The sequence below is a fragment of the Rhodnius prolixus genome, unplaced genomic scaffold (assembly GCF_049639745.1).
Source record: "Rhodnius prolixus isolate KJV_2025 unplaced genomic scaffold, Rpr scaffold_2, whole genome shotgun sequence".
NCBI lineage: Eukaryota > Metazoa > Arthropoda > Insecta > Hemiptera > Reduviidae > Rhodnius > Rhodnius prolixus.
In genome coordinates this window covers 50,934,198-50,946,885 of record NW_027411592.1, presented here as the reverse complement: position 1 = coordinate 50,946,885, position 12,688 = coordinate 50,934,198, and the positions used below count along the sequence as shown (strand labels likewise).

Below are 12,688 nucleotides of genomic sequence, written 5' to 3'. Positions count from 1 at the left end.
CGGGCATCAAAATATATAAGTACCTTAATATAGTTAAAACCATGTATTCAGTACTCCATTGCATTGCATTGTCAAACGGGGAGATTTCCCCGATCGGTTGTGCACTGACATTTTCACAAAACGGAGAGATTTCCCCGAGTGGTGTGTTAATACATTTCGCTCTGTTTGTTTTGCCTAGCAAATATAGGCGTAAGTAAAAAAACTTTTGAAACATTTTAAGATGGTACATTCAAAGCATCACTTGTAACTGTCCCAGTTAATATTCAATCAGAGTCAAACTCAAAAAGAAAAGTGAAGGAATAACCGGATATGATAGAGTGTATTCTACAATTAGTGTGGAGAATTACTAAAAATAAACACATTTATAGGAGAAATCGATATCGCTTCAGATGTCAATTAACGTATGGCGTTTACTACTATTATAACACTATTTCTGTAATTCCAACTATTGTAAAAATTGAATATAAAAGTCTTATTTCCATTCTTTTCATGAATTCTGAACGGAATCAAACGGAACCAAAAAAATTAAAAAAATATATAACGATTCCTTTTTTCGTTTGTCCGCAATAAGTTTTATTTGTATTAATAAATAATTAATTAAAAACAGTTCCAAATAACTAGAATTACCATTTCAGGCAGCCGCATTTCAAGTTTCAATAGTGCTGCGCGAGAAACGAGACCGAGACGAGACTTGAGCAACCGAGACCGAGATCGAGACATGATATATATCTCGTCGAGAAATCTCGGTCTCGTCTCGGTTTTTCAAATATTAATTTTTAGCTACAAAATTATAAAATTGTGTTCTTTATTAATAAATAATCATTACGGGTATTGAATTAATTATTAAAAGTTACGATTTTATTATATATGTTCAACATTACTACATCTATTTGACTTCGAATTACATAAGTAAAGTAAGCAAAGTAAAGTAATCGCCTATTTTTTCAGGCGGGGCTTTACGTCCAACTACCAATTAGGTGTCGCGGACGGAGGCGACTAGCAAACATACTTGACTGTAAATTTCTTCTACTTAAATAAAACCCAAGGCCTAAGACCGAGAATCGAACCCAGTTCCACAATACTCATTAGCTTCGCAGGTCTCGCACTATTTTCGTTTTTAAGATACTCTTTGCCCAATCATTGATACATAAAAGAGCTTTTACTGAGTCAGAAGTTAGAGAAGATCTTCTATTGGTCATTATCATCGCAGCTTGCGAAAATAATCTTTCCGATGGCACTGAAGTTGCACAGATACTAAAAATATCTTTCGCCATTGTAGACAAATTTTTGAAGGAATTCTCGAGTGTTTTCCACCATTCTAAAATCTCAACGTCTACTGGTGCTTGGTCTAATTTGGTATAATTAATTATTTCTGTCTTCCATGCATCGGTGATAGTTGCTGATTTTTGAGAAAATGGTGCAAAAATATTGATGCAGTCGTCGTCGTCGTCAAAAGGTGAATCATCAGATTCTTTATCTTCACCAACAGCCATAACTAATGGAGCGGGAAGTTTGTTGGGAGGTGTATTTTTTATTTCACGAATCAACTTGTTATAGGAGGCAGATATGTTATTTGGGTCTTTCATTTGGCGCGTTTTTAACATCTTTTTGAAATTATATAAAGATATATAACAGTAATAGTAACATATGATGCATTGAAGTGTAAGTAGTTGTCTTCTTTTACACACATTTTCATTACCAATATATAAATTAAAATAATTATTAGAAAATAATAACATTTTTTGAAAAGATTATTAATAGCAAACCACTTTTAATACTTAAACAAAAATTCAAAAAAACTGAGACCGAGACCGAGATATCTCGACGAGACCAAGACTGAGACCGAGATTTGAGCGACCGAGACCGAGACCGAGATCGAGACTGCATAAAGTCTCGCCTCGTCTCGGTCTCGTGCAGCACTAAGTTTCAAAAATCTGGAATTAAATAAGTCATCATGATTGCATTTAAAAATAAATTTTAATTTCTAAAATCAACTCAGTCAACAGAAAATAAATAAATAAAATTATTACAACATTTGTGTACAAAGTATAAAATAAACAGAAAACCGCTTGAAGCATTTGCGCACGCGTGTTAAGTAGTGTGGCCGTTACTCCCGAGCATATATTATCTGCTAAACTTGCGCTCTTAACTTATGTTACTTTGGTCAAGTTCTCTTTCTCTATCTTTACTTTCAACGATAAATGAATCAAAAAGCGATCATTGGAGAGACTCGCTTGAGTTTTTTTTTTTAATATTCATTACCCAAACTAGGGAAAAACTGCGGCCATGTTAGGTACTGAATATTATTGAAGTAAGTCGTTTAAAGAAAAAGATTAAAAATAGTTAGCGAAGAACGTCCGGAAAGGTATTCACATAAAGTTCCGCTTTTCAACCTGCTTCATATCTGGGAATCATTTTATGATCTCGCAAATCATCATCAAAGCACAGCAAATACGTGAAAAAATCTTAACATCAATAAAGGATTTTGCAAGATGAATGGTTTCTACATTCCCTAGTGAATTCTAGACAATATCGGCACTTCCTTGAAAAGCGCGTTAGTTTGCTAAAAAGTTTAAAGGAAAAATTATCGAAATTGTTTTCGCGGCGGGAAAGAAAATCCGTAAAAAGTGACAAAGAAGTCACCCAGCGTTTCTTGATGAATTTTTGTCGAAATCATAGTGATTAATGTAATCGCGCTGCCCTGAGGAATTTAAATTTTGATCATTTAGCGATTGTTTTCATATTTTAGGTATTTATTTTATTTGAGAAAATATAGCGACGAAATTTAGTTTTTCGAGCTTGGCGATTTTTGTTTGTTAAAAAAAATGGATCAAAGAATTTGTATTAAATTTTGCGTAAAAAATGAAATAAAGTGTGTGAAATGTTAATAAAGGCATATGGTGAGTCTGCTATGAGTAAAACAAGGATTTACGAGTGGTATAAGCGTTTCCAAGATGGCCGCGAAAACGTTGAAGATGACGAACGACCTGGACGTCCAAGCACATCAACAACCGATGAAAACGTGAAAAAAGTGAAAGAAATGGTTATGAACGATCGCCGAATCACAATCAGAGAAGTCGCTGATGATGTTGCCATATCAATTGGCTCATGCCATGAAATTTTTTCTGATGTTTTGGATATGAAACGTGTGGCAGCAAAATTTGTTCCAAAATTGTTGAATTTCGAACAAAAACAGCGGAGAATGGAAGTTGCTCAAGAGTCACTCAATGAAGTCGACAACGATGCGGATCTACTGAAACGTGTTATAACAGGTGACGAAACATGGGTTTACGGATATGATGTCGAAACTAAGGCTCAATCGTCCCAGTGGAGGCATTCTGGATCGCCAAGACCGAAAAAGGCTCGACAAGTGCGGTCGAATGTGAAGGTTATGCTCACTGTGTTCTTCGATTTTAATGGCATAGTGCATCATGAATTCTTGCCACAAGGTCAAACAATCAATAAGGAGTACTACCTACAAGTTCAACGCCGTTTGCGTGAAGCAATCCGAAAAAAACGCCCGGATTTGTGGCAAAACAATTCATGGATTTTGCACCACGATAATGCACCTGCTCACACTTCATTGCTTGTTCGTGAATTTTTGGCCAAAAACAAAACTTTAACGATGCCCCAGCCTCCATATTCGCCAGACATGGCTCCATGTGACTTTTTTCTATTTCCAAACATAAAGAGAACATTAAAAGGCCGTCGTTTTACAAGCATAGATGACATTAAAAGCGAATCGCTGAAAGAGCTGAAAGCTATCACAAAGATCGAGTTTCAGAAGTGTTTCGAAGATTGGAAAAAGCGCTGGCACAAGTGTATTGTATGCGATGGGGACTACTTTGAAGGCGACAATATTAATGTAGATGAATAAATAAATATTTTTTTCAAAAAACGAAAATTCCCGTTACTTTTTGAACACACCTCGTATGTTTGTCTTGGATTTTATTTAATGGTTAATGTGAGAAATTTATAGTAAAGAATGTTAGGCGGTTTAAGACTAGACCCGCAATGCTAAGATGTATTGTTGGTTTAGTGGGTTCGATTACCGGTCTTAGGCCTTGGATTTTATTTAATGGTTAATGTGAGAAATTTATAGTAAAGAATGTTAGGCGGTTTAAGACTAGACCCGCAATGCTAAGATATATTGTTGGTTTAGTGGGTTCGATTACCGGTCTTAGGCCTTGGATTTTATTTAATGGTTAATGTGAGAAATTTATAGTAAAGAATGTTAGGCGGTTTAAGACTAGACCCGCAATGCTAAGATGTATTGTTGGTTTAGTGGGTTCGATTCTCCTGGACAAGGCCTTGGATTTTATTTAATGGTTAATGTGAGAAATTTATAGTAAAGAATGTTAGGCGGTTAGAGACTAGACCCGCAATGCTAAGATGTATTGTTGGTTTAGTGGGTTCGATTCCCGGTCTTAGGCCTTGGATTTTATTTAATGGTTAATGTGAGAAAATAGTAAAGAATGTTAGGCGGTTAGAGACTAGACCCGCAATGCTAAGATGTATTGTTGGTTTAGTGGGTTCGATTCCCGGTCTTAGGCCTTGGATTTTATTTAATGGTTAATGTGAGAAAATAGTAAAGAATGTTAGGCGGTTAGAGACTAGACCCGCAATGCTAAGATGTATTGTTAGTTTAGTGGGTTCGATTCCCGGTCTTAGGCCTTGGATTTTATTTAATGGTTAATATGAGAAATTTATAGTAAAGTATGTTAGGCGGTTAGAGACTAGACCCGCAATGCTAAGATGTATTGTTGGTTTAGTGGGTTCGATTCCCGGTCTTAGGCCTTGGATTTTATTTAATGGTTAATATGAGAAATTTATAGTAAAGTATGTTAGGCGGTTAGAGACTAGACCCGCAATGCTAAGATGTATTGTTGGTTTAGTGGGTTCGATTCCCGGTCTTAGGCCTTGGATTTTATTTAATGGTTAATGTGAGAAAATAGTAAAGAATGTTAGGCGGTTAGAGACTGGACCCGCAATGCTAAGATGTATTGTTGGTTTAGTGGGTTCGATTCCCGGTCTTAGGCCTTGGATTTTATTTAATGGTTAATGTGAGAAAATAGTAAAGAATGTTTGGCGGTTAGAGACTAGACCCGCAATACTAAGATGTATTGTTGGTTTAGTGGGTTCGATTCCCACGGTATCTAGGTCTTGGATGGTTAATATGAGAACTCTGTAGTAAAGTATGTTTGCTAGTCGCCTCCCTCCGCGACACCTAATTTGGTAGTTGGGCGTAAATTTGGTACTATCAGCATAAAGTAAATTTAAAAATAAAAATTATCAAAAAAAAGAAGTTAAAAGCAACTTTTGAAATTTCAAAATACTAAAAGAGTAGCAACTACTTGCTCTTTTTCTCCGAATTTTTTCTTGTATGAAGATTATTTGTATAAAAAATGTACGATATATTTTAACAATTGATTTATTGACTAAGAATTTCAATTGAAAGCACTTTAAAGAAAGAAAAAACATTTGACTGAGATCAAAGATCATTATTTTGTTGAAATTGAGGAGGATAAAAAAATAAGGCTTTGTTCTTAAAATAAAGACTGTTTTTTCTTTTCCTTCATAAAAGACTTCTACTCCAGAGGTCCGAGTCTCTTTTCAGGCAAACTAATTTATTCTTAAAATTGCAAAATTTACTTTCTTTTAAAACATCTAATTTTGTAGGAAATATTAAATAAGTATACAAATTCGTTCTTAGATAGATCGGTTAAAAAAGTAATTCATTCTTTTTCGAAATAGATCCATTTTTATATTACTAAAAGGATGAAGTATTGAGGAGACCATTCTTAAGGAGTCAAGGACTCTTATCAAGGACTCATTCTCGGATTATTATTTTTTTTTAATCGCACTTTTTCTTTCTAATCTAAATAACCCCTTTTACTTGAACAGATCGGACTTCATAAATGGTAAGTTTAATTGATAACATTCTTTTTCCCTTTAATTTGAAAGCACGGCTAGATTTTCGAAACGTATTAAGCAAATAAGATAGTTGCGTTAAAACTAATAAAGCTCGAAGTCAATGAAAATTAAAGTTCATGCTTTAAGAGGACTCTTAAAATACTTTATAGTTTTAAAATTGTTTCTTAAAAAACAAAACAGAGTATTAAGCAATAATTATTCATTTATTAATAATGTTATGTCGACTTCAGTAATTTTTTTTTCCTATAAAACGGTCAAAAAAGAAAATGGGAAATACCGAGATCCGATGAAATTGGATTTCAAGTTTGATTAAATCGAGAGATCCCTTTCAAAACAGATTATTATTTATTCCCCCAATATAAATATAAAATATTTAAAATAGCAGCAATTCTTAACCACTCGTTGATATTATTTTGGAGTAATCATGAGTTTTGGTCAGTTTATAAATTAAAAAAAAAAAAAATCTTTACGCCAAAGATTCGAATTGAATTGAGTCCATCTTAAGGGCTCCAATTTTTGTTTATAAAATGCACATATTTTGCTAGAATTATTGCACATAATATTAACTATTTCATCTACAAAAAGAGATTGGGAAAAATTTTGATTCTGTTAGATTACAGTCTGGTAACCACTCATTTTTTTCTATTTTAGATTTAATGATTCTTATAGTTTAAGAGTAAGGCGTCCCGGTAGCTGAGCGGTTAGAGGCGAGACCTGTAAAGCTAATATGTATTGTGGTACTGGGTTCGTTCCTCGGTATAACGCTTTGGATTTTATTTAATGGTTAATAAAAGAAATTTACAGTAAAGTATGTTTGCTAGTCGCCTCCGTCCACGACACCTAATTTGGTCATTGGACGTAAAGCCTGCCTGAAAAAATAGGAAATTACTTTACTTTTTACTAGTTTGAGAGTAAATTCAAAAAAAGAATAATTTTATAAAATCGTAACTAATGCCAATATTATTTATTAATAATAAACAATGTTCACAATAAAAAGACCTAAACTAAAAAAAAATATTACAAGGATGATGCTGAATTTTCAAAATACATTTAATAGGGAAAAAATGTGCTATTTCCTTAATAAAATTGGGTCATTGGAAAAGTGTATGTTTAACAAAAAAATATGCGAAATTTTTTGCTTTTTATCTATTTACAATTTTCTTGTAAAGTAAATTTGAAACTACGAATACAGTAAATGCTCTTTATTCGCGGGGTATACGTTCCATAAATATGCCGCGAATACAGAAACCGTGAATACGGAATGGTAATTTATATGGGATTATAGGGGATACGTTCCTAGGTGTCAAAATAAAAAAAAAAACTAATATATAAAAAAATCAATTTAATTGAAGTTTTTGAACATTTTGATTAATTATCTTAAGGCTTAGGCAATGGTTTGAAGAATTTTGTAATTTTTCTCTTGCTTGGCAGTTTTTAAAAGCTTTTGTTTGCAGTCAAAGTTTAAACTTGCCACTACAACTACCATCAGGTTCTTTAAAATGAGCGTAAAGATACTTTGCCTTCTCCCGGACCATTGGACCACTCAGGGGCACCCTTTTTTTGGATGCGGTCTTCGATCCATAATGACAATGCCACTTCCATTTTTTCTATTGCTGGATCATGAACAATTGCTTTCATTCTGTGCGTTTACATTCTCAAAAACACCGATCGCGGCGAAGGACGGCTTATGTCAAAGTCCTCGGCGATATCATTTAACAACATACTTTAGGCAAAGTTGTAATACTAAGATCTATTTTACTTTTTTTATTAGTCCATTTGATGGCATTTACAAAGGATATTGGGTTGGATACCTATTGGAATCCTTTTATTATCATTGTGTACTTCCGCGAATATAGGAATTGGGTCGCATTTTTTTAATCCGCGAATAGTGAAAACGCGAATGAAGGAAGCGCGAATAAGGAGCTTTTACTGTACATCAAACTAAATCGTGGAATAGTTTTGAGTTATATCATTCAGTTGGGCGTTACAATTTACCAATATGGTTATCATTTCTACCGGAAATCATCGTACAAATAAATTTTCTTCTGTTATTTATTTACTTAATACATTCTTCAATAATTAATAAACAATAATATTAAAATATCCTTTATTTACATTAAATGTAAATACAGTCGAATAAGAGGGAAAATTATTTGAAGTTAATAGATTCTAGTAGCTCCAGGCTGACCGTGCCTACTTCTTAAATCATAGCTGGTCATTTTTATAAATAAAGCTGAATGGCACGGAAGTTTTCTAAATAGCATAAACGGCAGCTAACTGCAGAGGAACTGAATAGTTAATTTAGCTGTTAGATGTAGCTACGATTTAGCTATTAAAAAATAATAATAACTATCGTCAATACTTTAACGAAAATAAAAAAATACCTATTTCTGATAGTTTCAAAGAACCGCTGTAACATTATTCAATAAATCTAATTTTATTTTAATGATTTATGATTAATAATGTTAGAAAATTTAGATTCGCACAGAGGTGCCAATCTAAAATTACTTTATTTTAGAAGCTAATTCATTGGCGAAAAGTACCTAGTAGTTAGCGTTACTTTGCGCGCTAAAATTGAATTTCTGTCCAATATCAGCAGGATAAACAGGGCAGTGTTTTGTTTTTTTTTAAAAAAAAAGAAGTTTTTTAAAGTGTTCAACTTCATTTCCATTATTTATTTAAACCACGGCATCATGATCTAGTCAATTAGGGAATTGTAAGACGCTGTACGGGAAGAACCTATCCCCAAACGTGATGTCACACAAAAATACAGGGAACTCCTTCGCATAATAAGAAACTGATTCTACTAAGCAATTTGGTGATGGTTACATTTTTGGTTTTCTTTATTTTTTTATTTTAAATGATCTCAGCATCTGAGCGGTTATCATACAAATTAGTAGCGAGAATGTTTTTCTTTTATAGTGTTTTTATGTTACCATTTATGAATCACATCTTTCTATAATTATATTTACCATAATCTCTTTTTTTTTTTTAATCTAAGTTTTCTTAGCGATTAGGTTAAATGTTAAATGGTTAAAACTCCGACTTTAAGCTCACATAAAAAGTGAAGATTCCAGATTTATTTAGTTTTTTAACTCAATCCCGATTTTTCATAGAACAACCTGGGTCCTTATTTTCCCGTTGATTAATTTACTATTAATAAAATAAATCTTTTTTTTTTCATTTTTCAGTTTTCTGAGGAAGCGATAAAAGTTGGTTACTCTTTTAAAGTGTAATAATTTAGTAACATTGCTAAAATATTGGATAGAACGCTGTTAAATGCGGAGGACAAAATCCAAAACGAAAATAATTTATTGTAATTTTTTAAATCCCTCTTTTTTACAAAAAAAAATCTTTTTAAAGAGAAGTGTAAAGTAATTAACCAATGAAATGATAATTAAAATTAAACAATCTAATTCCCTAAAATTGCTTTCTATTTCACCAGAAATGCGGAACAATTTTATGAAATCAATGATTCTTTGTGCGTTTTTTATCTGGATTAAAGAGTTCAAACAAGAAATATATTATATTTAAAACAGAAAAACACTCTTGGTTTTGTCTGTTCCGGATTTGTGATTACTATTCAAAAAAAAATTTATCTTTATAACAGAAAAATACAGCTGATTGCTGAATTATTGCAGAAAGTAAGTTAGAGAATGGTTAGGATTACGCAGTCAGTATTAACGCACAAGCCAAAATAAATAAATATCGTATTTTAGAACCACAGAGAGGGTTTTTTTTTAACCGTTCAAATTAAATCCTTAAGATCATTTACGTAAATTTTTTGTCTTTAATCGTGTTTTATAGTTACCCGTCACAAATTTCACTTTGTATTATTTTATTTTCTTAAATTTCAGGTAAATGTTTTTCATGCGTGTTAAAAAAAAAAAAAAAAAAAAAGCAGTAAGTTTAGGTCTTTATTTCGACTTCCTTTTTTAACAATCGAGATCTTTTTTTAAACTAAAAATAATGGCTCTAAATTTAATATACATATTTAAAGCCAATTCCCAATTTTGTTATTAGTATAAAACGCCTCATTAAATGCTCCCCTAAAAAACAGTTTAGTTTTTAATCAGCGAAATAAACATGTTTGTCATCACATAGATATTTAGTTGTTTATTTATGTTATTTAATATTTACCCCAAAAAAATAAGATAACTTATTTATTTAATTACAAATTAAAAAATATATATATATGCACAATAAAAATAGACTGTCTCCACGTGTTTATTTATTATATTAATATAAAAGTAAAGCAATAATTACGCAACCGCAAAACACCAAATAATTCATTAAAAAATAAAATTGCACAATTCTAATAATTATAAATTATTTTGCTGATGCCACAGCAACGCTAAAAAGTTTAAATTAAAAAAGAAAAGAAAATATAATTTAAAAAATTAATCCATGACTAAACATATAAAAAAATTCTTTTATATTACTATATTATAATATAACCTAGTTTTTAATAAATATTAATTGTCCGACAGTTTTTTATTTTTTATTGACGTATAATTATTTAATTTTATTATTTCTAACATGCGACCTATTTAGCTTTAATAGTTTAGTTAGCCGAGATCTTCAAGAATAGTTTTACGATTTCAAAGTAAATATAATAAGTAACATCATATATTTAGATGGCAATGAATATTTTAAAGGAAGCTTTATTTTTGACTTTTTTTGTTTTTTGTTAGGTCGATATTATTTTACTTTTTTGTCTTGTGGGTGACATATTGTATAGAAATGTATTATTTATGGGTGAAACCTTTTTTGTTATAAATATTAATTTTTTTTTTCTATTTCAGTTTTATTTTTATTTTATTTCTTTGTTGTCGGCATTACGCTCATGTGCTGTATAAATACATAATTTTTCCCCCCCACTTTTTTTTTTGTCAGCTCTCCCACTAACACGTAAGAATACTATTATAATAAATAAAGAGGGATATATATATTTATAATAAAATGGTTTTAAAAGATTATTTTTTTCGTTTAAACTTTTGAATGAATCTGTTGTTTCCGGAGTTTTCCGTAATTTGCGATTAATTCATTTTTAAAAGGTTTCTATAAATTATTTTCTTTTGTGATATTAGTTTTTTTTATTTAATTTGAGCCCTTTTTTTTTTTGACCGTAAATTAGTTTTAGAGATTTATGATAATAGGAACATGTACGAAAATCGACGATGTTTCCGAGATTATGTTTTTATAAATAGACGTTTCATTTATTTATTTTTTTGGTGAAACATATAATTTTATTTGCCTACGATTTTCGCCTAAATAAGAGTAATTTCTTCTTTTGTTTTATGCGTAAACATAAATTTGGAAATTTTTATAAGAATATTATTAGAATATTTTATTTATGTTTTAGCTAGTTTTTAAAAAAAATAATATTTCAATGGCAAAAAAAAGGGATAAATCCATGTATAGAAATTTGGAAGTGGTTTTTAAGAGAACGGGAGGCGTGCCGGCAACACTTAGGGAGGTTACACTACACGAGCGGGCCATGTGCACGGCGCTAAGGGGAGTTGAACAGTGGAGCATGCTGAAACTCACCCTTTCTTCCTCGCGGATCATCTCGGCTATACCAGGCTTGATCTCCATATCCTCGGCGGCCGATGAAGACGTTTGCACAGGCGGTGGAGGCGGCGGAGGTCCCAACGGCAGATGTAACATGGCTCCCGGAGGCACCGAAGGCGGTGCTGGTGTGGTATGCGCTGAAGGTGGCGAAGTGGTCACCAATTCCAGAGCTCTACCTTCCAAAGATTCAGTAACACTACCTTCTGGACTGCTTTCGTCCACAGAAGTACGTCTACGTTTCTTCCTAGATAATGATACATCTTCTAAACCTTTACCTAAATCATGTTCACCATTCACATCCGCTAATCCTCTAATCTTCAACGATTCAGCCACTTTTAACAAAGGTCCAATTTGTTCTTGTGAAACGTTTATCTCACCTTTATACATAAATTCAACGACCGCTTTCAGTTCTGGCCACTTAATATCTTTTAAAATTACAATCGGATGTTGGCATGGATTTTCAAAGAAAATATTTTGAAAATATGGACTACACGCGGACAAGACCATTTTATGCGCTTTAACTGAATGTCCTTCACAGGCTAGCGTCACATCTACGAAACTTTCGCTTTGCAACAACTGGTCGAACACGTTGGTGAGGTTGGTCTGGTAGTTGTTCCAGCGAAGACAAAATTGTTGCGGGGAGGCAGCCGGCCCCCCAGTAGATTGATGCATGCTGCTAGGATATCCACTTGAACAAAATTTTTTGTAATTATTATTTTTTGGTTAAAGAGCACCAACACTAATTAAATCAAATATTTAATTAATTTTTTTAAATGACGGTAGAGAAAAAAAAAGAAAAACAATTTATATTTTAATGAAAGACGTAATATTAGTTAAGAAACGGGGCGACAGAGTACTGAGAGACACTAACCCGACGGAGGCCCGTACTGGAATGACTGGCTGTTATAGACACTCCCCTTACCCCCTCTTGGCGGCCGTTCTGCTGCCCCACTCCTGCTTCACTCACACACTGCCCACCTCCTCACCGCCTCCAACAGCCCCCTCCGCCTCCCTTATTACAACTATATACTACTCACTGCTCATTTATTTATATAAAATGTACATATGTAATATTGGGGTGTGAAATGAGACTATCTCTAGTATGCATAATGTAAGGCGTACAGCACATGGCCACGCCAGCCTGTTCACTCTATATATATTGATTTATCGAAGGAAAGGA

The 12,688-nt window shown here is 32.6% G+C and overlaps 1 protein-coding gene across 2 annotated transcripts in view; it reads right to left on the bottom strand.

Annotated features, from left to right (window-relative positions):
- Nucleotides 1-12,482, bottom strand: part of LOC141449931 (zinc finger protein 131-like) — a 271,798-nt gene extending 259,316 nt beyond the window's left edge. The window contains exon 1 of one of the 2 annotated variants that reach the window (XM_074119886.1): nucleotides 11,485-12,482. In XM_074119886.1, the coding sequence (XP_073975987.1) occupies nucleotides 11,485-12,180 (696 nt within the window). In that variant the 5' untranslated portion in view covers nucleotides 12,181-12,482. The remainder of the gene's footprint in view (nucleotides 1-11,484) is intronic. The other variant, XM_074119885.1, reaches the window with a different exon arrangement.
- Between the last annotated feature and the right edge of the window lie 206 nt (nucleotides 12,483-12,688).